The sequence below is a fragment of the Hevea brasiliensis genome, chromosome 10, assembly GCF_030052815.1.
Source record: "Hevea brasiliensis isolate MT/VB/25A 57/8 chromosome 10, ASM3005281v1, whole genome shotgun sequence".
NCBI classification, from domain to species: Eukaryota; Viridiplantae; Streptophyta; class Magnoliopsida; order Malpighiales; family Euphorbiaceae; genus Hevea; species Hevea brasiliensis.
In genome coordinates, this window is record NC_079502.1 from 16,338,165 (window position 1) to 16,366,163 (window position 27,999).

A 27,999-nucleotide genomic window follows, 5' to 3' on the forward strand; every position below is an offset into this window, starting at 1 on the left:
ACCTCTTCATGAAGATCTCCATATAAAAATGCATTATTCACATCCAGTTGCTAAAGAAACCATTGATTGGTATCAAAACAATCTATACCTTTTGTTTGTGTATGTAGCCACAAGTCTGGCTTTGTGTCTCTCTATAGACCTATCTGCCTTAAGCTTCACCTTGTAAACCCACTTACAACCAATAGGCACCTGTCCATCTGGTAGATCAGTAAGCTCACAAGTCTTATTTTACCCCAAAGCAGCTGTTTCAGCTTGCATAGCTTTTCTCCAGCAGTCATGCTTAAGAGCCAAAGAATACGACCTAGGTTTGACTATAGTGGAAGTAGATAAAAAAAAAATGTCTATGTTTTGGAGATAAAGAATCATATGAAAGGATTTGAGAAATGGGATAAAGAATACCTGGACCTGTAGTAGTTGGAGTGCAAATGTTAAATTGCAATGGTAGTCTTGCAAATATGATGGTGGCCTTCTAGTCTTAGCAGAATGCTTGGAAATAGGTATGTCATTTGTGGGGGTGTGAGAAATCGATTGTGAAGGTGAAGAGGAGGACGAGAGATGATATGAAGAAGAAAAGAGAAAATCATAACAAATTGTATTATCTAAAGGAACAAAAACTGAAAAATGTAGAAGGAGAAAAAAATTCGAGACTTACAGGAAAAACTGACTCATAAAAAATAACATGACTAGAAATGAAGATTTCTCTGGTAGAAAGATCAAATAGAATATATCCTTTAATACCAGATTTATATACAAGAAAAATACATTTCGTTGCTCTAGATCAAATTTAAACCTATAAGCAGTCAAAGTAGAAGCAAAACACATAGCTCCAAAGACTTTTAAATCATAAAGATCAGAGAGAGTGTTGTAAAGTATTTCATATGGTGATTTGTTTTAAAGTAATGTGCAGGTAATCTGTTAATGAGATAAACTAAATGCACAACAGCATAAGACTAAAAAGTTTTGGGTAAATTTGCTTGAAATAAAAGTGCTCTTGCAATATTGAGGATATGCTGATGTTTTCTTTCCATTACGCATTCTGCTGTGGTATTTTCACATAGGTAGTCTAATGCTCAATACCTTTGGAAGAATAAAAAATGTGGTATAGCAAATTCTAGTCCATTGTCACTTTGAATGATTTTGATCTTTGTGAAAACTGAGTTTCTACTAGAGTAGTAAAGGATTGAAGCAAAGAAGATGACTCAAATTTTTGTTTCATTAGGAAAAGACATGTATTTCTTGAGAAATCATCTACAAGTGAGAAAATAATTGTGACCATGAATTCCAGTCACAAAAAATGGTCCTTAAATGTCAACATGAACAAGCTCAAAGACTTTATTTGACTTGGCATTGCTAATAGGAAAGGGTAATTTTTCCGCTTATCAAAGTGGTTGATATCACAGATTACATGAGACAAAGATGTAACAACAGGATACTTGGACTTTATTGCATTAAATCTACTTATAGAAGGATGTCCTAATCTAAAATGCCCCATAAATTGAAGCGAGGATTGTTTGGTGAAGAAAAATTTACTGAAAAAACATAAGCTAGGTGTGCTGGTGGAGGTGGTAAGACTGATGAAGGCAAAACAGGTTCTACCAATGCATATAAACCATTTGTAGCTTTAGCCGTACCAATCTTCTTCAAGGTACTTAGGTCTTGTATGAGACACTAATCATGATGAAAAAGTGAACAACAAGAAAGAGAAGAAGTGAGTTTAGATACAGAAATGAGATTAAACTGAAATTGAGGAATGAAAAGGACTTCTGTGAGTATGAAGGAAGGAGAAAATTGAACTTTGCCAAAAAAAAGCTATGACCACATTACCATCGGGAAGATTAACAGAAATTGACTTAATTCTTTTATAGGTTGTAAAATATGTAAGTGAAAAATGTAATGTTATCTGTTGCTCCTGTGTCCAAAAGCCATAAATCAGATTTAACAGAATATGGCAGAATAAAAGCATTACCTGAAGCAGATGGAGGGATAGAAGGTAAGGAATCTAGGTTAATGACTGGATTGAGGCTTACTTGGTTGACCAAATGAGAATCTATAGAAGCACTAGACTGTTAAATTAAAGCTAGCAATTTGTGATACTGTTCTGGCGTAAAATTGTACCCTGAATGCTCATGATACCTTTGTGGTACATCAGATTCAATAGCCCTGTCATCAGTATCAGTTGAAACATCGTTGATCTTGACACCAGAATTCCTGAATTTATGTCTAGGTGGGAAGCCATGCTTCCTGTAACATGTGTCTTCAGTGTGTCTAGGTCTTCCACAATATGTACAGACCCAGTGTTGTTTTGATTGCCAAATTTTCTAGTATCAACATCAGTACGCCTGCCATACGCAAATTTCTGAAAACCAGATTGATTTGACTTGCTAACAAGAGCAAGAATTCCAGCATTCATCTGCCTTCCTTGCTGGACAACTAAGGAAAAAACCTTATTTGTTGGAGGCAAGGATTCAATTAACATGATTTGTGATCTAACATGACCAAAACGTCATTCAAGCCCTTTAAGAATCTGATAACATAATCATTCTACCTATATGTTTTCACAGTAAGAGCCACACATCTACATTAAACAGCACTAGTACATTGAGGAATGGGTCTAAAATTCTCTAACTCATCCCACAGAATCTTCAAATGAGTAAAATAATCGTGACAGAGAGATCACCTTGCTTGAAGCCATATAATTATTCTTGTAAGTCGGAAATTCTAAACATATAACCTTGAGAAAAATGATCCCTGAGTTCCTTCCATATATCCGCAGCAATATCTATCCCGGACACTCTGTGCAATAGACTGAGACAAAGAATGTGTAATCCAAGAAACTACCATGGTATTACATCTCTCCCAAGCACAAAACAATGGATTTGTAGTGATGATCAAGAATTGAATTTGCAAATTGTGAATTAGAAGATTTCATTGCATGAATACTGATTGAACAACAAATCGATGCGAACTTTGATTAAAAAACAAGATTCAATGGAAAAGAAGAAGAAAAGAAATTGATCTTAGATGAAGAAAAAGAACAGCGGTTACTGAAATGAGCTCTGATACCATAACAAGATTTGGAATCGACAGATTGTATTCATTCTAATTAGCTGAACAACTCAAGTGCCACTTATATACAAGCTACTGAAGAAGGCGGGAAAAGAAACTAACTAAACAAAACTTGAACAATAAGCTACATTTATCTAACAAACTAATCTTCTAGAATCAATTACTCCAGCTCAGCTTTTGCTCGTAATTTCACTGCATTGTAACTCCTCTTTCTCTTGTAATACTTTTAAATTGAATTAGTCCATAGTGCATAATTATGTAAATAAGATGAAATATTTATCATGTGTTCGAATACATCAAGTAAATCTCAAATATTTCCATATTTTAATGGAAGATTCTATCGTAACTTCGTTTTTTTACAAAATAAAATTTACTTTATTAATACTATTAGATCAATTGATAAATTCTAATTTAATAGTAAAAAGAATAAAGTAAAAATAAAGCAAATTAAAAATTAAAATTACCAAGGAAGACACCATTTATTCATGGAACATATTCATTTGCCACAATCGATGTCTTTTCAATATTTGTTATGTTATTTCGAATCGATCGATTACTGTAAACAGAGAATAGTACTAAATAATCAATAATTAAGAAGACATAAAACCCATTTCATACCCAAAACCTCAAATGTCTTAATGGGCTCGTTTGCACAATTGCACAAAAGACAAAGCCAAAACAACCGACTTGCATATAGTTGACAAAGGAATTCCATATTTTCCTTTCCCAAACAAGCCCTTAAGAAATGGCAAGAAGCATATCATCACTAAGAAGCTGCAAAAGACCTCGCCAAATCTTGATCCATAATGCCCATCACGCGCCGACAATAAACCCATAACCAGTGCAAGAAATTGTACCATCAAAATAGTTGTTCCAGGCAAAAAAATGGGTGACCCGTCAAAGGTGAACCTACCAGCATCACCATCATCAGTGAAAGTGGATTCTTCTTTTCGAGTAATTTCAAATACTGTCTCTGAAATGCCTAGGATCTTCAATATTACACTTAAAATTGCAAATAACCATGCACTTGTTGAGGTTATTATTGTCATTCTCTGTCTATTCCACCATGCACGAATGGATAATCCAGTTTCAAGATATTCTGATATGGTATATAGGATGTAAATCAAGAAAAGAGCAACATAGCCGTAAAAGGCTGGTTCATGGACCTGCATTCATGCAATTTTTTAACAAAGTTCAAATTAAAGTTTTATAGCAATTTTAAAGAATACAATTTCAAATAGGAATGTGCAAAGAAAATAAGCTATTAACAGAATTTATAGATTGGATTTTTTTATGATTTGTTTTTTTTTTTAGTAGTAATCATTAAAAAATAATAATGATCGTTAAAATTAAAGATACGTAAAAAATAAAAATTAGTAAAATAATAAAGTAAACATATCAATTAAAAATAAATGCATATTTAAGTTTATCCATCTAAAATTTGCGTAAAATTTAAGAATATTGATTTTGTTTATATATATTATAGAAGATTTGAGGGGTTTACTAACAAAAAAAAAAAACACTTACTATATTTATATTTTTTTATAAAAACTTTGACAAATAAAAAAAAAAGAAAGATCAATTAATAAAAATTAAATTTTAATGCATACATTAAAAATAATTTAAAAGTATTTAGGAGGGCCAAGGCTATCCTACCCCTTTCTCTGTACCTGATATATAGGACCACAACTTGACAAAGGATAGGATTACGCAGTGATTGATTTATTGAGCTATAAAATATATGAGGAATATTTGAGACTTGGACTCACCTTGGGTAGAAAATTAGAATTGGTGATGAGACAGTAGGCTGGCAACATCACATAGCAGAGCTCTGGAATAGAGCGTAATGCCCAAACAAGAATCCACATATAAGCCAAACACTGCCCCAATTGGAGCTTAGCCGTAATGGTGTGAAATATGGGGTTGTTTTCGCATATCAATACTTCAAGCAAACCTATGGCCCACCTCTTTTGTTGGGTCAATGTGCTTGGCCCACCTGATGGTGCACACCCAAGAAAGGCTGGAGGGTCTGGGTTGCAATATTTAGATTTCCAACCTCTTGAATGAATTTTCATACCAGTTAGTACATCTTCTGTGTTGGATCCATATTGCCATCCAACCTAGCCAAGTCAAAGTCTTTACTTTAATTAATATATATACATGGGTATAATGTAATTAATAATTTCAGCAGAAATATTAAATTTTAGTTTAGTGGTGTTAAGAGTTATTTTCAAAATTGTAAAACTTTGAGTTCAAGTACTAAACAAAGTTATTCGCCAAAATAAAAATTCGGCCGAAAAAACTAGTACTCAGTGCTAACCTCTGTACCCCAGCCAGTGCCATACTCATAACCAAAACCAGCAACCTGGTATGCTGCTGCCTCAACCAAATTAGAAGGGGTATTTGGAATATTGGTCTTCCCTTGCAATGCTTGAGCAGCTGATTTGATAAATTCTGTTGAGTTGCCAAATATTTTTTGCAGTTCTTCATAAGCTAAATTGCCTGTTCATTTAACCAAAAAATGATAATTTAGTGATTAGTGACCAATTCCATTGCAGGAGAAGTCAGATTTTTCTAAAGAAACTGAAGCAAAATTATTTACCAGTAACTGAAGTGAGATTGCTTGCTTTACTTTCTACCTCATCAGGACATAAACCATAAATTACTTTTCTCCTGTGAAAACAACCTGTTCCACCATAGCATGGTCCTTGAATTCCATTCATTCCACGTCCAAAATACTAACACAACCCAAAATGAAATACACATAATTAGTAACATCTCATATTTACGGAGATGTATGCAGCCTTATTCTGCTTTACAGAGAGGCCGTTTCCATTATAACTATAATTCTTAGTACTAATTTAATTTTTTTTATTAACCTTTAAATTCATAATCTCACAATTTTGAATAACTCAAATAATACTGAATCAAAGCTCATTCAGAAAATATATAATTATGGCAAGCTCTTCTTAAAAAGGAAAATTTCAAATGTAACAAAGAAAAGAGAGAAAACAATGGAAGAAAGGTTTCAAACGCACTTTTATCAAAACCACTAATTGGTTTCCGAATGGATCATCTTTTATTCCGTCGTAAAAAATCTGTGGGCTCTGGACAAATCCTGCTTCCCTTTCGTTCTTGGAACCTAACAACAAACACATTGCATGACGAACTATCTGTGGATTATTGGCAAACATGTCGCAGTCTACGTTTAACATGAAGGGAGCATTCGTCATCAATCCAGAGACTCTTGTCTGTTTATCAATCATACAAGATGAACAATTAATTAATATATAATAATTAATGAAACTACTTAGTTGATTTATGCTTAATCTGTGAAGAAACTACTTACTAGCACATTCATAGCACCTGCTTTATAGTGATGTGGATGCTTTAAACGCTTCTCTCTCGATACATAAATCAAACGAGGCAACCCATCTGATAGACCTTCCTTATTTTCCCATATAATCTACAGTTTCATTTTTGCAACTTAATCAATGAATTAAAGCTCAAATACTTAACTGATCCAAAAATGGTTCATCATGATTTAATAATCAAACATGTGAATCCCATCTATTTAATATGTATAATATGGCTTGAGTTCATGATCAACTAGCTGATAATTAACCAACCTTAATTATGCTTGGATGGTTTCTGCGTTCAATATTGGAGAAGACAGCTAAATCACCTGTCAGATTATATGGTGGAATGCCCTTTTTGACTGCATCTTGGATTTTGCGGCTAAGCCTCTCATACTTATTCTGCAAATAGCAAAGACAAAAACAGAAACGTACATCAATTCTCAATCTCAATAATAATAATTCTTTCTAATTATGTTGAAAATGACGACAAAAGACATGTAATCCTATAATAATAATAATAATAATAATAATAATAATAATAATAATAATAATAATAATAATAATAAGTGCTAGATATTAACATGCTATAGACAAAAACAGAAACGTACATCAATTCTCAATCTCAATAATAATAATTCTTTCTAATTATGTTGAAAATGACAATAAAAAAGACATGTAATCCTATTATAATAATAATAATAATAATAATAATAATAATAACAATAATAATAATAATAATAATAATAATAATAAGTGCTAGATATTAACATGCAATACATATAATTAATGAACGTTAGCTCAATGGTACTGAAATTATTATGAATTCTTGAATTCAAGCTCTTATTAAAATTAATTATTAAAAGAAATTTTGTTGTACATATAATATTCAAAATATAATACTAGCTATCTTTTAAAATTATTACCTTCATATCCTTCCATTCTTGCTGGAATTCTAGTGATTTATCACTAGACATTATTGACTTATCACTTGAAAAGTACATAAAGGGAGCTCTCAATTTAATATTATGCTTTTTGCAAAATGGAACCCAAAGCTTTGCAAACTTGGAGGTTTCAACGAGAGAATAAAAGGTGAGAGGAGAACAGCCATCGTCTGATACATAGCAAGCTAGCTTACGTGCTGGATAATCAACTGCCAATAAAGATATCACTGTGTTCATGGTGATTATAGGCGGTTCTAGCACAGGGTCTGCAGTAGTAACAAACATATCCAAAGGTGGAAGAAACTCTTCTGTCCTGCATTAAAAAACATAAAAAAAAAAAAACCACTGCTTTCAATTTCTTGCCTAGACCCAGTACTCCGGAGAAGTTTCTGATACACCAAACAAAAAAGAATAAAAATTCTTACTTTTGAGGAAGGCGTTCTGGGTATGTTTTGTGTTCCACTGGATTCCATTTTCCATTAACAGTAAGAAACCAAATGAAGGTAAACCATGACTCGCATAGGAGAGCAAGAAGCCAAGCAAAGCCATTTTCATTGAGAGTGAGAAGACGATAAACAAGAAGAGAAGTTAGAAGTAAGAGGACAACAATATCCAAAGCTCTATATATGTGGTTGTTATAAGAAATTGTTTCATATGGAGGAGGAGAAATTGTATTGGCCATTCAGGGAAAAGAAGAAGCTAGTCAAGACTTCAGATTAATTGTTGGTATTACTGGCAATGCTAGCTCCAAGGTAAGGGTTACATATTTATAGATGTTGTGAACTTGCATTTTGGCTCTGTTATAAGTGTGGTATAGAATTATTCGTATATATAAATATGAATATTCTTCTTTAAACTCGAATATAAGACGTAAATGTGTGAAACTCATATATTTAACAAGTGAGTCACACTATACATCTTGTATTATAGGTTCCTAGTAGACCGAAGAAAATCAAAATAAATGAAAAATTTTTATCTAAACTCAGTCTATTATGGACCTAAAATAAGGACAATTCCACCTTATATTTTATGTTTTGGGTCAATGATGGACCGATTTTAAGCAATAAAAATCTATATAAATGATAAATTCTTGTCTAAATCCGCTCCATCATAAATTTAATATACAAATATGTGGGACTCACCTTTTGAATATAAATCGCAATAATAAAAAATTATACTAAAAACCAGCCTAAATAGGACCTCAAAATAATTGAGAAGAATAAATTTATTGAAAATATTTTAACTTTAAATTAAATTTATCTTTAAAATTATGAGATTTCAAAATCAAACAATAATTAAAACTAAATTAAGAAAATAAATTACATAAATTTATTTAATGATCAAACCATTCACTCTTAATTAGTCACTTTTATAGTAGGATTTCACAACGTAGCAGTGATGGCCATTTAATTAGCAATGTGTTGAAAATTCTCTTATTGAAATTTAATTAATTTTAAAAAAGAAAATTGAAAAATAATTGAAATTCAATTAATTAAAAAATAAAATTTTCAAGAATTTCAACTGCAATAAAAATTTTACAACAATATTAATTTTATTATCCATAAAACTAAAATACATCAGTAATATAAACAATTATCCATAATAATATATGAAAAAGATAAGATAACAATAGAATCAATTAATCAATTTTTTAAGTACCTTCTAGAACTCATGCGAAAGGAATACCTTTTAGTTTAAAAAAAAAAAAAAAAAAAAAACCACTTCTAGAAACGGAGAGGAAAAACAATAAAGATAATGATAAGAAAATCAAATTTCATGATTCCTCAAGACCCCAAAATTTATAGGTTAAAAGCAAAAGAGACAACCAGTAAAAGCTTATGGACCATGCCTACGTTATGGGGGTGTGGTGCTCCACCATGTGCCAGTTATGTTCTTCACATGATAACAAAAGAAATTCTGCAATATTAGAAAGAATGAAATATTCAGAGTTAAACCGGTTTAATCTTATAAATTTAGTTTTTTAAAGAAATTTTCTTTTTTACAATGATTTTTAATTTATTATGATTTCTCAACAAATATAAAACTTAAAGGGTGTTTTATATAAAAAAAATCAAGAATTAAATAAGTTATGAGATTTGATAAAATCTTGTAATTTATTATAAATTTTTAATTTTAGTTTAATATGTCAAATGAATTTGAATTTAAAAAAAAAATTATTTGAATTCCCATATTATTGTTATTTTAAATTTAGGAAATGATTTTTATTAAAGATATTGTATGCTATTTTTTATGAAAAATTATTTACTTGCTTTCTAAAATAAATTTAATTTAAAAAAATCAATGTTCTTTATAAAATAAAAAAATAACAAATTATATGACAAAAAATAAAATTATTAATGATGATAAAAAAAAAATAAAAACAAGTTGGTCACTTGGGGCAAATGGGGAGGGAAGTGATGACGCAAGGGATGATGTCAATAAAAATGAAATGATTTGGATACTGAATTTCGCATGGATATTGATAATGATTCATGAGGCGCAATATGGTTAACAACAAAAAGACAAGAGTTTTCAACTCAAGCAGCTTTGTATGAAAATGGACGATTGTTGCCTGCTTTGAGTCAGTGTCTTCCGAATGTCTTTACATCATCGTCTTATCACATCTTCCAGAAACCTAAAATCATAACAACAACGATCGGATACGCAACTCATCTCAACGGATTAATTAACTGGATTTTTGCTATATTTGCCAGATATATTTAGTCTTAGCTTCAATTTTGGCATTTGCTTTCAGTCTCTTTCTATATATATATATTCTCATAAGAAAAAAAACTACAAATGAAGATAATCAGAAATTTCTGATTGTAATTGATATGGGTAGATGAGAATAATCTTTTATATGATAACTTGCCATTTTTCATTTTCAATTATCAAAAAAACCCACTACAACACTGCCATTTTAGGAATTTGCTATCCTTTTTTGCCTGCAGAAGAATTTGAACTACCAAACAAGCCGTACTATTAGACTTTATTAATAGAAAATCATTACCAACTTTTAAAGATCTAAAATCTCCCACAAAAAGAAATCAACAATTTACGTTATTTTTCAAACTGTCAAAGTGCACATCAAATGCAGTAAGAAACAAATACAACCTTACTAAGAGGCAGAAAATAAAACCACAATAATGAAAAGAGTAGGATTTAATATTTAAGATAGAACTTTAGATTCGTTCCTAAAAAACACAAATCTAAGAATTTATTAAAAATAAAAAAAAAAAGTAAATTTGAGATAGCCATTAGTAAAAAAAGTCATCAATAATGGTCCAAAAAGAAAAATTGAAGGAAAAAAAAAGGGAATGGAGAAGAGAGGATTGTTCCAACACTTGACATTGATCTATCCTTCTTTGATTGGATGTTTCTATTAATTACTCTAAGTTTTCCTTTTCTACTTAATTTCAATTGAGATTCTTTTGTGTGACTCTCATGAGTTTTAGTATCTGTTTAATTAAATAATTAGAGGCAAGTTTCAACTTGGTAACTTTCAATTATAGAACTATATTGTTGATAAACATAATTTTAATTTTTTTTAAATAGTAATTAATCATTTCAAATGATAATTATTATATATATATATATACATACACACCCCACAAAATGACACACTGTCTCTAACCTATAAAGACTAATGTAACTTGAAAAATTGATATAGTTTCTCCTAAAAATATAGCTAAAAGAACATGTAAAACCTGCTAAATACATATGATATATAGAACATGGGTCCATGCTAGTCAAACATATGTAGATACACACACATATACAATTATCCTCTTTGCGAGAATTCAAAAGAAAATATTTATAGTCCAAAATGACTAGTTGCCTAAATATATGTACAATAATCCAAGACAAAATAATTATACAAAAGAAACAAACTAACCCAACCTCCACCTACAGCTATTGAAGTGGAAGAGAGGATAATACTAAAAGAGAGGTTGATAGTACTAGAGTAAGCAAAAAGGATCTGAAATGTTAAAATTAAGAGCAAGTACAATTACTAAATAAGCAGATAAACAAATAATTAAGGTGAATAGATAATGTTTTGGTACTTAATATTAACAATTTGGTATACTAAAACAAGTCAGTTGAATAAATATCATTTATTTCAATTCATATAACTGAGCTAAAATAAAATTCATACTATAAAAATATTATTGAACAAAGTTGTTGGAAAATCGTAAAACCTACAATATCTTCATACACTCAAAATATACTTCTTATAGATAATGTTGGCATCTTAAGCGCATAAAATAAACTATAGCAGCCAAAGAGCAATGTTGGCATCTTGGGTGCTATAATAACACAAACAACCCAATAGCAATAAAAATATTGGCATACACATATGCAAAACTACTCACAAAGGGCGACCACCTAATATATATACCCTAAAAGCTGTATGTATATCAAGCACTATCCCCAAAAAAGTATAAATATAAGCTGAGCTAAAAATAAATCAATTGTCATTAAGGTGATATCTATTCAATGCACATATTGAGTGTTGTCACGACCCAACTTATGGGCCAGACTGGCACTGACCTGGGCCGATATAAAGCCCCAGAGGCTCGTAGTAAGCCTTACTGTTTTCAAATTCATAACCAAGGCCCAAAAACTTAGGCCCAACATGTAAATAAAATAAAATAAAATAAAATATTTTTATTCGGGTCAACCCAATCTGATAACCATAAAAAACTGAAGTCAAGGGAGCCTCGCTCAACCCTGATACCATCACTTATAAATTTTTTTAATATCATACAAATCTTTATTTATTAATCTTAAGAATTTAAATTAACACGATTTCTAACAAGGTCCATACTACTACTAATACATGCAGAGTTCTAGATTTCAAATTTAAAAAAATAATTAAATAATTAAATAATCGACGTTAAACCTGTAAGGAAGAAAGCAGGTTGGTTGCTTTGTAAAAGAACTCTTCCTGTAGCCTGAAAAAATAGGTGAACAGGAGTGAGCGTTCGACTCAGAGAGTAAAATACTAATTTTAACCACAATTTCTATAGCTATCTAAAGCTAATGCATCCTAAGGAATGGAATGCAACATCATCATAAATTTCATACAAATTACATTATAACAGTAAAAAGGTAATTTGGAGCACTCACACACTCAATACTATTCAAACAGTACATATATGGGAGCTGATCCCCTATACAGCTCTCTTAGTCCAACCTCTGCCAGCGAGTGTCTCTCAAGCCGGACTTTCGCTTAATAAACCAAATGCGGGGGCCAGCGAGTGTCTCTCAAGCTGTGCCTACCCTGACTTATCTATAAAGGGCTGGGTCCCAACGAGTGTCTCTCAAGCCGCGTCTACCCATCCTATCCATATCCAATACTACACACCACACGCAAGCCAACGCACGCACACTGCTCCAAATTACCATTAACAACAAACATGGCACTTCATCAATTAAGAATGCCTTATAAAACGTGCCTAGTGTTTAACTACATCGATACATATTTATAAGTGATGCATGGGCATGCTTGAATATATAATAATATTAAAATTATAATTAAAATTAATATTTTACTCACAGTAAACCAGAGACGATGGTAGATATTGGGTGAAGGAAGATGGTTGACCCTAATCACCTACATAATTTTATTGTGAATTTATTAGTGCCAATTCAAATAAAAATAAATTTAAAGAGGCAATCCTAATTTATGCTGAAAATTCGGCAGAGTTTTCCATATACCTAGGACCTACCCAACCTGCAAAAAGATTCAAATAACACTTATAAATTCTCAATTTCCACAATCACATATGGCCCCTCATGGGCCCTCCAAATTAGACAATAGTCATAAACTTGAAAACTTACGTTTTGATCCCTATAATTGATATTTTGTAAAAATCTACTCAAACAAGCTCTAAAAATTCTAAAATTTTGCCCTGTAGTCCTTAATAAAGTTATAAAGCTATCGCAAAAGGAATTGTAATTTTCTAATCACCCATGAATATTTTATTTAAGAATATTATTCAATTCCATAAGTTTCCAACAACTAACGTATTCTTAATTCAACCCAATTCAATATTCACATATTTAAACCTCTATTCTCAAGCTTCAACTAATCATATAAAATTTAAATATCATAATCTCATATAATCTTATATGCCCATATGCTAAAAATCTAAATAAAATCCATCTATATTTTTCAAAAATATTCTACAATCACTCAAAAATTCAACAAACACCATAGAATATCTTTAAATAATTTTACTTTCATCATATATTTTTCTTAGAATTTTTCTCCAATTTTTCTTATTTAAGAAACACTGCATTTATTCTCCACAGTTTGAGAAATAATGAAAATAATCTTACCCGAAACTTATCTGTGTCTCAAAAATTTCAAAAAATTATGAGGAAGCCTCTGGAAGTTGAATCATCACCAAAACTTGCCGGAGCCACCACCAGAACCACCGCGCACGATGGCCGACAGCCGGTCGTCGGCGACATTTGCCGGAACTGGTTACACCAAAATGTTCCTCTCCTCCTCCTAAGTCCATAGGTGGTCTTGGATCGTCGATCCAATAGTTAGATTGTCGGAAATCTCATCGAAAGTAAAAAAAAAAAAAATTGATTTTTCTCTCTCCTCGCCGGCGATGAAAACGGCCACCAAATCCGGCGAGGCTGGTCTCATTTGAAAGAGCTCTCTCTTAGGAGTCCATAGGCTCTGGAATCACTCCAATCGAATGTCGGGATCACTAGATACGAGCATTCAAAGTTTGGGACCTATTTTTTTTCTCTCTCTCTCTCCCTTGCCGCCACTTCTAGTGGTTCTGGTGGTCGCTGGAGGCCGCCTGGAGGGTCACCGGAGCTGTGAATTGCTGGTGGGCATCGCCGTCTATGGTGGTTCACCGGAAAAAGAAGGAAAGAGATAGGGAGAGGTGAGAGAAAGTGAGAGGTGGGAGGTGAAATGGCAGGGGGGGTGTGCTGCGAATTTCTGGTTCCTTTTTTTTTTGTTTTTTTTGACTTGTTACAAGTGTGTAAATACTATATTTTGTCCGAATCTAAAATAAATTTTCTAAAAATAAAATAAAATAGGAACAAAAATAATCAGTCTTTTTTGAATTTTCAGTTTCATTTTTAATTGGCATTTTCAATATCAATATTTCCTTTTTAATTTTAGTTCTCAAATAGTAATTTTATTTTTATTAAAATTTAAAAACAAATGAAATAAAATAAAAGTAAAATAGCGAACAAAAGAAAATCAATTTGTTTTGAATTTTGGTTTCAATTTTGGTTGGCATTTTGATTTCAATCTTTTATCTTCATTTAAAAATTACTGTCATTTTATTTGTGTCATTTAATTAAAGAAAGAAATTTAAAAGAAAACAAAATGAATTGTTTGGATTCCATTCTGATTTTTTATCTCACATTTTCAATTTATTCTAAATTTTATTTTCTTTATTATTTTATAAAAAGAAGAAAATACTCTGTTGGGTCTTAATTTTAGCCTTTAAGTTTGGGATATTCTCCCATTTTAATTTTTTAGGGGGAAGTAGAAGAGGATAGGAATTAATTAAAATAGGAATTGATTAAGGATCAATTAATTTTGTTAATTTCCTAAGCTACATAGGTCTCTGTAGAGAAAACTCCTCCTCTCCCTTTGACCGACTCTTTAAAAACCCAAACCTCTATTTAAGAAGAAAACAATGATCCTCTTTGGACACAGGCTCTCCATATAAAACTCACGCTATCTACTCTCTCTGGAGGAGGAGATAAGCACTTGTTCTCACAAAAAAAACACTCCCTATTTTAGTTTCAGACCCATTTTAGCTTCAGGTTGAAACCAACGGCTCACCTGTTCTTCTTCACCAATACCAGTGTCTATTTTGCTCCAGATCAGCACCTTCAAAAGCCACCCATTCTATTTGTTTCTGCCTCAACCCCAGCAGAGCTATAGTTATTCATTAAGGAGATACTTGCTAGATTTGATCGTTGGCTTCATAAGTGGATTCACTATTTTTTTTCGGTGCCATTGCATCTGTTACTTCTCTGGTACATTATGAGTTAAAAATAATAAAGGTTCTTGTTTTCAAGGATGCTCAGTTGAAACTTTTATTTTATGCTAATTTCTGTAAATGGTGTTGTATTAGATCCTACTTATGATGAGGTGGTGATCCACAGCCAAAAAATTATGAGAATAAAATTTGTATATAGTAGAATTATCAACATCAGTGTGGGCATTCTAAATGCATTCTTGGGTATTTGGGAATACTTTCTTAAGTATGGTTTCCTCATGTAATAAGTGTCCTGTTTATTATTGAAAAGTCTAAGATTGTGAGTTTGAATTCTTGCTAATTGAATTAGTGGCATGATCCTACATAATTGCGGTCGAAGTTCATTGAGCGTTATTAGCATTTGGCACATCACAAGTGGAATCTTAGTGATAAAACCCAAGTTCATGCATCCTGTTAATATTTTAGTATTAGTAAATAAAGCTTATAATATAAATTTTAATTCCTAAGCCCTTTTTATATAATGGTGCTACGTGTTTTGATGATAGGTGTTTGAATAGACGAGTAGATATTAAAATTTATTGGAAGGCCCAAATCATTTTGATTGTAAAATAAATAAAATATTATAAATAAATGAATTAATTAAAATATTTAGGATTTGATGATAATCTCATCACAACCCCTATTAATTAAAATATATAATAATCTTGAGGTCTAATGATAATTCCATTTTATACCTCATAAGGAAAGGCAATTAGATGATTAATTAAAATTGTTTCAAGACTAATGATAATTGCATCTTAGACTTTAGGCTTTAAAACTTAAAGTTTTGTTAGGATTTAATGATAATTTCATTTTAAATCCTACAAACTGGAAATAAAGTATATAAAATCTTTCAAGGTTTAATGATGATTAAATCTTATAAATCAGATAAAAATCAAGATTTTGGAGTTTAATGATAATTCTATCTTAAGCTTTATAAATCAAATAAAACTAAAATAATTGAGGATTTAATGATAATTTTATCTTAAACCCTACAAACTTGAAATAAATTATATAAAATCTTTCAATATTTAATGATAATTAAATCTTATAAATCAGATAAAAATCAAGATTTTGAAGTTTAATAATAATTCTATCTTAAGCTCTATAAATCAAATAAAACTAAAAAAATTGAAGATTTAATGATAATTTTATCTTAAACCCTACAAACTGGAAATAAAGTATATAAAATCTTTCAAGGTTTAATGATGATTAAATCTTATAAATTAGATAAAAATCATGATTTTGGAGTTTAATGATAATTCCATCTTAAGCTCTATAAGTCAAATAAAGCTAAAATAATTGAAGATTTAGTGATAATTTCATCTTAAATCCTTAAATTAAAAAATAATAAAATCCTTGGAGTTTAATGATGATTTCATCTTAAACTCTATAATTGAGTATAATTAAAATAATTAAATTTTTTTTGGATTTAATGATAATTTAATCTTAAGCCCTACAAATTAAAAGTTCTTTGGAGATTTAATGATAATTTCATCTTACATCCTATAAACTAAAATTAATATTATTTTTGAGTTTAATGATAATCCCATCTTAAGCTCTATAAATCAAATAAAATAATAAAACCTTTGAGAAATTTAATGATAATTTCATCTTAAATCTTGCAAAATAAAATAAAATAAAGATCATGGGTTCGATGATAATTACATCTCAAACCTAAAGAAATAATAATTAATGGTTTGTTGGGCGTAATGATAATTTCGTCTTACACCCAATAAGATAAAATAATTAGATTAATTTTTCTTAAACTATTCTAAAGACAATAATAAATTCAAACGCAATATTATTCTTGTATGGAAATTATTTAACCAGTCGAGAGCTACAAATTTTTGAAAAATCCAGCTTTTGGGGAGCATCTTGCTAAATCTCTCGATCAATTTGTGAGTAATATACGTGTTCAACTCATAATTTGCATTTGTATATAATTAGGCGCACCACACACATAATACCCTCAGTTATTTGGACACCGATGATGGGATCAATAATGGAGAGTTGAAAGTTTTCACAATCTATTGGAATCCCTAGGAACTAAATGACACATTTCCTAGTATTAAAGTTTTAATCAAGGAAAGGGCGGAAATTAATAAAATGTTAAGTAGGCATCACTTGTATCACATTTATGTTTGACTTATTTTAACAATATTTGTATTTAATAAAATAACTGAAACCTTTTAAAATAAAACTAAAATTCAATTTCTTAAAAATAATTGGCTTCTATTTTTTAATAATGAGATTTAAAAAAAATAAAAAATAAAAATCTTAAAACCAAAATCTATTTTAAAATCCATTTTCAATTTCAAACATATTTTAATTTTCAAGTTAATCTAATTTACAAAAATTTTAATTTATAAGTCAATTTTTTCAACAAATTTATTTTTTAAAGCCCAATTTAATTTTTCAAACGGAATTTAATTTTCAAACCAAATTTAATTTTCAAATAAAATTTCATTAGATTATTCTTCAAATTTAGAAGCCTCTTTAAAATAAAAAGTTTTCAAAAAATAAAAAAATAAAACAAAGATCAAATGGAGTCAAAATTCACTTTTAGGATCGCTTCACTTACTTGTATATTTGACTTACCCTAATAGTGACATATTTAAGCGTTTCTATATTTATATTTTCGATCAAATGCAAGGAACCAATATTACAAATTAAGCTCCATTTCAAATTATTGACATTAATTCATTTGAGCACATCCTTAAATCCATCTACCCTTTTGGGACGATGTGGAATGCCTAACACCTTCCCCACACGTATAAGGACCCCGAACCTTGAATTTCTGGAATAGAAGTATATCATTTCCTTTAAAACAAAAGTTTTGAAAATATAATAAAAGGTTTTCTCTATTTTTCCTGCAAAAATTAGAGTGGCGACTCCTCACCTTTTCACTTCGGTGTGAATTGCCTGGCAACCGCAAAATACATTGCGACAAAGTGTATTTAGCCATTTTATTTAACTATGATTCCAAATCTCATTTCATTTAATTAATAAACACATAACTACATTCCTTGTTTCCATTTGCATAATGAGAAAATAACATGTATTATATATATTTAATAAAATATTATTGTTGTATATTTATCCACTCACCTATACTATAAATAGAACAAAATCTAGACCGTTGGAGCACCCCTAGGATCTACCACTTGAGGTAGATCATTTCCTAAAATTAAAGAAAAAGAATAATATATTAAAAATGGAATTTAACTTTTAGGACGGAAGTGCGAAAAGTGAAATGTAAGTTTAACTTTTGAAAATTCTAAGAAAACCTAGCACTATGACTGTTCTCTAAAAAAATATAATGGCTCTAACAAGCACTCAATAAGTTACTATAGATCATAAGTTAATTAAAATATGAGTTTATGCAAATATGCATGAGTTTATTTCATACATTTGTAACACCTACCTTTTCTTGATGTCGTAATTTCTATCTTAAATGGAATATTTTGGCGAATTCGAAGATTTCATAGATGAAGGGAAGGGTGGTAAAAGGTATATATGTTTATGTATATGTGTGTTTGAGGTATTCAAAATGAATTTAAAAATGAAAATGTTTTAAAAATTTTCTTTCCTAAAAGTTTTTAAGTGTATGTTTTAGGCAGATGGAACTTCAGCAACCGAAGGATGGACTGTCACACCCTACTCTTCGTAAGATGTAACATGATCCCGTAGTACACCTAATGAGTTACCGTACTTCGCCTACCAATAACCCATTAAATATACTACAATGGATTTTAAAACAGTTTCCGATCATTTTTATAGTGGTGGGAACGTTGAATATTTATTAAAAAGCCTTTAATTAAAATTTCGGTCATAGATCAAATCCTCAATTAAAATCTGATGTTACAAAAATTTTTCAAAATTTTAGCAGAGTGCCGACTGTATTTTGAAAAAACAGTTCTTCAAAACCTGAAAAGAAAAACACTCCCAATATAGTTTCTCAACCACAACTCCAATAAACTCAATTTCATCTCCCAATTCAATACAAGCAACTCAATTCAATTTTCAAGTCAAACTCATCATAAAGGAAACAATTCATTCATTACCAAACTCAGAAAGAATTTTGAATATTTTATTCATTAAGGTAATAAAATTAATATTACAAAACTATAGAGGTAAATAAAAATCTCAAATTTACATTACAATAATTTGCATTTAATTACATACCAAAATATTTTACAAGAGTTTTTGTACAACTGCTCAAATAATTTACATACATATTATTACATGAATTCATCAAAATCTAATGTACAAGGGTATACCTATGATATACCTGGAGCTAGTCCCAATGTGTCTTTAAGGAATCTTACTCAGCTGCTCTATATTCCTTTCACCTGCGACAGCATAAAAAGCTATCGCTGAGCGGTGAACTCAGTGGTGTATAACTATAATTTAAAACATAATACACTATACTTTGACAAAATTATAGTAAAGAATTTGGACATTTTGAAATTCATCAAATCAAAGTCAATATTTTCAATGATACAAATCAAGTATTTAAATGACATTGATCAAGAAATTCAATTTAGCAATCAAAACTGAACATTTAAAATAATTCCATCAATTTATGGAAATAAAGAGAAAATTTCACTAAAATCAATTATGTACAATTCTCATTTTAAAAATCACCATTGCTCATTTTCCAAAAACCATTCTTAATCTCACTAACTCTATGCAAGATTAATCCGTAAGGGTCATCTTTGAAGTGATTCTCACTCCCTATAGTCAGGGAGATCGAATCGTCGTGCACATTACATCCACACAACAAATTACTTCTTAAAAGGGCCAAGTTAAACTTAGATCTAACCTCTGATAAGAGGAGGATCTAAGCATGTGCATGTACCATGATAATCAAAATAAAGCTAACTCCAGTGTCTCCTCAACAAATGAGGGACCGGTAATAACATGTTGAGCATTTGTAGTGAGATATAAAACAACATAATAAATTTCATTATTCTTTTTGTGAGCATAAAATTCACAATACAATTAAATTCAATGTCAATTCCAATGTCTAATAATTTTTATGCCCATCACAATTCAAAACATATTTTATCCATTTCCTATGTAACCATATTCCAATCATAATTTTCCAAAGCAAAATTCTTTTCAATCCATAATAACAATAAAGTCATAATTTAACCATTTCCCAAAACTAAACTCATTCATAAAGTAACACATTTTTAGTTTTGGGTCACTGTTTTTTACTGTTCCATAAGTCTGGTTACTGTGGGAATTTGGCTGAATGTCCTTCAACAAAGTTGTTCCTTATTGTCTTAACTTTAATTTCCTTTTTGAATCACTCTATTTGGAGTTTTTTAGTTCAAGTTATGCCTATTTTTCTAAGGCTAGCCGGATTGGCAACAACCCAGAATTCTGGGCACAATTTTGGTTCTGGCAGCTTTGGTGTGCTGATAGCAGCTCACTTTTCGGATGGGTTATGGTTAGAATTTGGGTTTGTGTTCTTCATAAAAGTTGTAATGCTATGTCTCAGATTTTCATCGGTATAAAATTCAGGTCATTTGGATCTTCCTACACCAAGTTATGGCCAAATGAATAAATACTGTTCATTTAGTCATTTTTGTACAATGGCAGAGAACCTAATTCGAGTTTGACCTAATTGTTCACTAACTTAGGGTCATTTTCAGGGCAGGGTTTCTGCATGAAAATTTTGGAATTATGTGTCTAATTTCATTTCCAATTGGCCTCATGCCAATTAGAGTGGCAGATTTTTAGTTTTGGTCCTTGAAGTAGACCTTGGTCTGGCTGTCTAGAATTGGACCCCTACCAATCTGAATTTGGTTTCACTTCTCACCATTCCAACACACCCTAATTGGTCCCAATTGACCATTTTGAGTCTCAATTAGGTCAATTTACTTCAATTTCAAAAACCCTTAATTTTTCTCTCAATTTTCCCTAAGTTAAGAACCCTAATTTTCTAAATTCCTCAATTCATGCAATTTCTCTTTATTAATCATGTCTACTACTCCATATAGTCTCAATTTTATGTTTAATTCAAATAAACACCATCAAACCCTACCCTAACCATGGCTGACCAAATCCCTCTATGTCCCATAATCAATCATTTTGTTTCAATTGTCAACAATATTTAACTTAGTTAAATTATCTAATCATGCTTATAAAGAGAAGATTAGAGAATTTCTTACTAACCTCTTTGTGTAGCTCTTCCTTCTCCAATTTTCCACTTCTTCCTTGACTTTTTCTTTCTCCAATCTTCTTACCAAGGCTCAATTACAAGGTTTGACTAAGAAATCTTTAAATTTTATGGCTGAATTTTGGGATTTAAGAAGCTTCAAATGAGCTTCAATGGTGGAAAATGGAAAATGAGAGAGAGGAGTGAGAGGGAATGGACGGCTAAGGGAGGAAGAAAGCCAATTTTTATTTTTTTTTTATTATGTGTATTTATCCTAAATTTGACTTAGTCAAATTAAATAAGTAATTGATAATTATTTATTGAGTCATGCATGATGTCATCATGATGATGTCAAAATCCTCATTTTAATTTCTTTTCTTTTCCTTTTATTTTTCCATAACTTCTTCAATTTAATTATATATATTCAAAATTTTAATTTCTTACATTTTATTGGACAATTAGGCCATGAGTCACCTCTAAAGGTGAATTGACCAAACTGTCCCTTGCCGGTCTGATCCGGGTTACCAATAATTCTATATTTCTTTCGGAACTCTGATCTAATTATTTGACCTACTTCTCAACTCTTTTCTTTGGTTTTCTCATTTCCACTAGCTCCACAATAATTCTTAGGACTATGGTGTCACAATGTGCTGTACGAAATTAGGGTTACAACTGACCTCGCAGTCACTTCCCGGTACGGTCACCCATCGCTGTGACCTCCAGCTCATTTAACCTTTTATGTTCTACTTTTCTTATTTGTATTTGACCTTATGGTAATCACTATTAATTCTTGTTCAGCGCTTTTCTAGATGACTTAATCATGGTTCTAATCCTTTTAATTGTCCGGTCCAGCACCGGTCACCGGAATAGTGAAATACATAGAACTATGCATATAGGGGTATTACAATTCTCCCCCCCTTAAAATAAATTTCGTCCTTGAAATTTTGCCCACTGTCTATCCTTAATCTCCGTATGTGTTGTTTTCTCATGTCTCTCTCACATTTCCATGTAGCCTCATAGTCTGAATCATGGTCTGTAGCACTTTAGCTAATAATATTTACATATCAATTGCGCACCTCGTGTGCCAAGTTCCTTATGAGCTTCTGTCATAAGTTAAATTTGAATTCATTTCAATTCTAGAGGTAAGCAAATCGATGTGCTAACGGATCCACTTTTTCTAAGATCCCATGTGGTCCTATGAAGTGAGGACTTAGTTTCCTTTTCTTATCGAATCTCATGATCGTCATATCATCCACGCTATATTCATATCCATTTACTTTAAGTTTACATATGACTCCTGACCACTCGATGCAACTTTCAATTGATTTTGAGTAATATGAGTCTTTTCGTACTGTTGTTTTATCAATTATTTTTCTTTAATATCATTCCTAATAAATCCGCTATACTTCGATATTACTCTAATCTGATTCTCTGACCATTCTGGTCAGCACTCTCATTGATATTCGTAACATTTCTTTGTTACATTTGAACCAACTATTCAAATTTTCACTTCCACAACTCTTTTATCTATTGATATTCTATAGCTTATTTTTCACTGATTTGAAATCAATGTCTTCTTTTCTACTTAACCATAAACTAGCCTCTAATATCTTAAGAAGGGGGTTTACAAAAATCTCTTTTTTCTCTTGTTATATACCAACCATAATCTAGTTATTATGGTCCGCACAATAGAATTATGCTCTCTCTAAGAAATCCCTGGCCAAATTTTTTTTTTTTTACATCACTGTCCTTATTAGAACATTGTTTCGCAATTATTTTGTAAGTTATAATTATTATCTATATCATTCTGTCTTCTGTAGTCTTATAGTGATTCCTAACACATCGTAGCTCATGTTAGATAACTGAGTCAGTGACTCTAGCTATCTTATAACTATAACCTTTTGATATTCTAACTTTAGAGTTTTAAATCCCTAAGTAGGATTTTCAAACTCATTTCCAATAATAAAATTCTGTCCTGGCATAACTATACCAAAATAGATGTCGTTTGCAAATATCCTTACCTTAGTGCATTATCGGGTAATACGTAGCTCTACACAATAATCCTAAGTCAGTACTGTAATCTGCAGCTTACAGTACAAACATCAAGAGCATTGCATAGTTACTACGATATATCCCAATAGATCAAACTTTTCTATATCTCATCCTTTTAAAACCTATATCTTATTCTGATTACGGTACTCACTAACATTTATCAATGATAATACCTTTGTCCTCATCTAGGATAGCTATATTATTATAGTTCACTTTTAGGTCTTTTTACCTTGCACTGAACAGGCACACTAATTAATTCTATAATTTATCGTATTCTAGGGGATGTCTCTCACTAGCAAACTGCTCCAAGACTGATTTCAATCACACTTATTGCCGTAGTCTTTATCCTAAAGAACTAGTCACTAAAGAGTCAAAATTTATTTCTATGTAAAGAAATAGTAGCAAAATATATAATTATTTCTTCCAAAAATTAAAAATGTACCGGTAACTATGTCTGAAGTCTCTATTTCTCTCTCTTGATGCATGAGGTACACTCGAGTCGGTCTACTGCTCTGTTCAAATTGATGTCTTGTGCCTTGGCTATCAATAACACCGCCTCTACCTCTACTGCTGCCTCCACCTCTACTGCTGCCTCCACTAACTATCTGTGAACCTCTGGAAGCAAAACCTTGGACTAATCCTTCTGGTGTAGTATGTGGCATAGGTCGACATACCCTAGTACAATCTCTAAAAAAATGCCTACGTTCACCACAATTGTAGCAGGCTCCAGTGGTCTTACGACAAATGCTCCCATGCAGTTTGCCACAAGAGTCGCAGATACGAGGAGGATAGGAACTTCTGATTGTTCGATGACTGGACCTTAGTGGCTTCTGTTCTGATGATCCACCTCTATCATGCTTAGGAGCTCAGGATCCCTCAAAATCTTTTCTCTTTCCCAAATTACTACTCGAACTCTGACCCATAGATTTCTCACTCTTCTCTATTTCATATTGCCCTTGTGGGGGTTGGGTTTGTACTTGAGCTTGGACTAACAGATTATCAGCCATTTGCTAAAAGAAAGTGGCCATTTGCTGGGCAATTTGTGCGGTAATTTGTACAGGTGGGGCTGGTACAGTCGAGCTTTCGATACTCTGAGAAGCTGGGGCCTCACCTTGTACTTTCGCCGTCACAGACTGTTCTATTATCTCATCCTTCTCTTTCATATCTTTTCATAGGATTTTCTATTTTCTGTACAACCAACACAAGAAAATTTCTCCCCGTTAGTTCCTATTTATGATGCAAATGTACTATATGTATCAAACATTTGAGCAGTTGTATTTACCAAAAAATATTTCAAATTCACAATTCAAAATTTATATTAAAACTTGCTCTGATACCACTACACATGTCACACCCTACTCCTCGTAAGATGTAACATGATCCTATAGGATACCTAATAAATTACCATACTTTGCCTACTGGTAACCCATTAAATTTACTATAAGGGAATTTAAAACAATTTTTGATCATTTTTATAGTGGTGGGAACATTGAATATTTATTAAAAAGCCTTTAATTGAAATTTTAGTCATGGATCAAATCCTCGATTAAAATTTGGTGTTACAAAAATTTTTCAAAATTTCAGCAAAGTGCCGACTGTATTTTGAGAAAACAGTTCTTCAAAACCTAAAAAGAAAAAAACTCCCAATATAGTTTCTCAACCACAACTCCAATAAACTCAATTTCATCTCCCAATTCAATACAAGCAACTCAATTCAATTTTCAAGTCAAACTCATCATAAAGGAAACAATTCATTTATTACCAAACTCAGAAAGATTTTTGAATATTTCATTCATTAAGGTAATAAAATTAATATTACAAAATTATACAGGTAAATAAAAATCTCAAATTTACATTACAATAATTTGCATTTAATTACATACCAAAATATTTTACAAGAGTTTTTGTACAACTGCTTAAATAATTTACATACATATTATTACATGAATACATCAAAATCTAATGTACAAGGGTATACCTATGATATACCTGGAGCTAGTCCCAATGTGTCTTCAAGCAATCTTACTCAGTTGCTCTATATTCCTTTCACCTGCGACAACATACAAAGCTATCGCTGAACAGTGAACTCAGTGGTGCACAACTATAATTTAAAACATAATACACTATACTTTGACAAAATTATAGCAAAGAATTTGGACATCTTGAAATTCATCAAATCAAAGTCAATATTTTTAATGATACAAATCAAGTATTTAAATGACATTGATTAAGAAATTCAATTTAGCAATCATAACTGAACACTTAAAATAATTCCGTCAATTTATGGAAATAAAGAGAAAATTTCACTAAAATCAATTATGTACAATTCTCATTTTAAAAATCACCATTGCTCATTTTCCAAAAACCATTCTTCATCTCACTAACTCTATACAAGACTAATCCATAAGGGCCATCTTTGAAGTGATTCTCACTCCCTATGGTCAGGGAGATCGAATCATCATGCACATTACATCCACACAACAAATTACTTCCGAAAAGGGCCAAGTTAAACTTAGATCTAATCTCTGATAAGAGGAGGATCTAAGCATGTACACGTACCATGGTAATCAAAACAAAGCTAACTCTAGTGTTTTCTCAACAAATGAGGGACGGGTAATAACATGTCGAGCACTTGTAGTGAGATATAAAACAACATCATAAATTTCATTATTCTTTTTGTGAGCATAAAATTCACAATACAATTTAATTCAATGTCAATTCTAATATCCAATAATTTTTATGCCCATCACAATTCAAAATATATTTTATCAATTTCCCATGTAACCATATTCCAATCATAATTTTCCAAAGCAAAATTCTTTTCAATCCATAATAACAATAAAGTCATAATTTAACTATTTCCCAAAACTAAACTCATTCATAATGTAACACATTTTCATAATTGTTGAAATAAGTTTAATGCTTGAGAAACATAATACATAAAGAAAATAAACTCATTTAATCAAAGGAAATATGCAAAACATTATAAATAGAAAACTAGTTGTGCACAAACCTCTTGGGATGACTGAATTTACTCCAAATTTCGTTTTTCCTTCGAAGACCCTTTTTCAACTGAAACATATAAATTTAAAGTGTTTCAGTATCCTTTCAAAACATTTCTAATAACTAATTTCAATAATTTCTTTGCAGACTTATCTTACTCATTTTGGTTCTTAAATTTGGTCCTTTATATTTTTGTGTATGGTGATACTATTCATGGCACTATTCAAGTCAAAATGTTGACTTTTTCATACTTAAGGGGTATGTTAATTCTAATAACACCCACATACCACATTTTGAGTGTCAAATTGGTTGGCATTGGTTGCCATTTCAATTTCTAAGCTTCCTAAGAGACATTATAAATTTTCAGTTTTGGGTCACTGTTTTCTATTGTTCCATTGGTCTGGTTACTGTGGGAATTTGGCTAAATGGCCATCATCAAAGTTGTTCCTTATTGTCTTAACTTTAATTCTCTTTTTAAATCATTCCATTTGGTGTTTTGTAGTTCAAGTTATGCCTACTTTTCTAAGGCTGGCCAGATTGGTAATAACTCAAAAATCTTTGCACAATTCTGGTTCTGGCAGTTTTGGTGTGCTGATTGCAGCTCACTTTTTAGATGGGTTATGGTCCGAATTTGGATTTGTGTTCTTCATAAAAGTTGTAGTGCTATATCTCAGCTTTCCATCAATATAAAATTTAGGTCATTTGGACCTTCCTACACCAAGTTATGGCCAAATGAACAAACATTGTTCATTTGGTCATTTTTATACAATGGTAGAGTGCCTAATCCGAGTTTGACCTAATTGTTCACTAACTTAGGGTCATTTTTAGGGCAGGGCTTCTGCATGAAAATTGTGGCGTTATGTGTCTAATTTCATTTCAAATTGGCCTCACACTAATTGGAGTGGCAGATTTTTAGTTTTGGTCCTTGAAGTGGACCTTGGTCTGGCTGTCTAGAATTGGACCCCTACCAATCCAGATTTGGTTTCACTTCTTACCATTCCAACACACCCTAATTGGTCCCAATTGACCATTTTGAGTCTCAATTAGGTCAATTTACTTCAATTTCAAAAATCCTTAATGTTTCTCTCAATTTTCCCTAAGTCAAGAACCCTAATTTTCTAAATTTCTCAATTCATGCAATTTCTCTTTATTAATCATGTCTACTACTCTATATAGTCTCAATTTTATGTTCAATTCAAATAAACACCATCAAACCCTACCCTAACCATGGCTGACTGAATCCCTCTATGTACCATAATCAATTATTTTGTTTCAATTGTCAACAATATTTAACTTAGTTAAATTATTTAATCATGCTTATAAAGAGAAGATTAGAGAATTTCTTACTAACCTCTTTGTGTAGCTCTTCCTTCTCTAAT

The 27,999-nt window shown here is 31.1% G+C and overlaps 1 protein-coding gene across 1 annotated transcript; it reads right to left on the reverse strand.

The window, feature by feature from the left end:
• Nucleotides 1–3,526: 3,526 nt before the first annotated feature.
• On the reverse strand, nt 3,527–8,165 carry LOC110643580 (cellulose synthase-like protein H1). Its single transcript, XM_058129225.1, has 9 exons — nt 7,792–8,165; nt 7,349–7,679; nt 6,696–6,824; nt 6,416–6,532; nt 6,105–6,317; nt 5,669–5,804; nt 5,387–5,568; nt 4,836–5,186; nt 3,527–4,232 (listed from the first exon to the last, which is right to left on the reverse strand). The coding sequence occupies exons 1-9, from the start codon at nt 8,046–8,048 to the stop codon at nt 3,702–3,704; spliced, it is 2,247 nt and encodes a 748-aa protein (XP_057985208.1). The 5' UTR covers nt 8,049–8,165; the 3' UTR covers nt 3,527–3,701.
• Nucleotides 8,166–27,999: the final 19,834 nt, after the last annotated feature.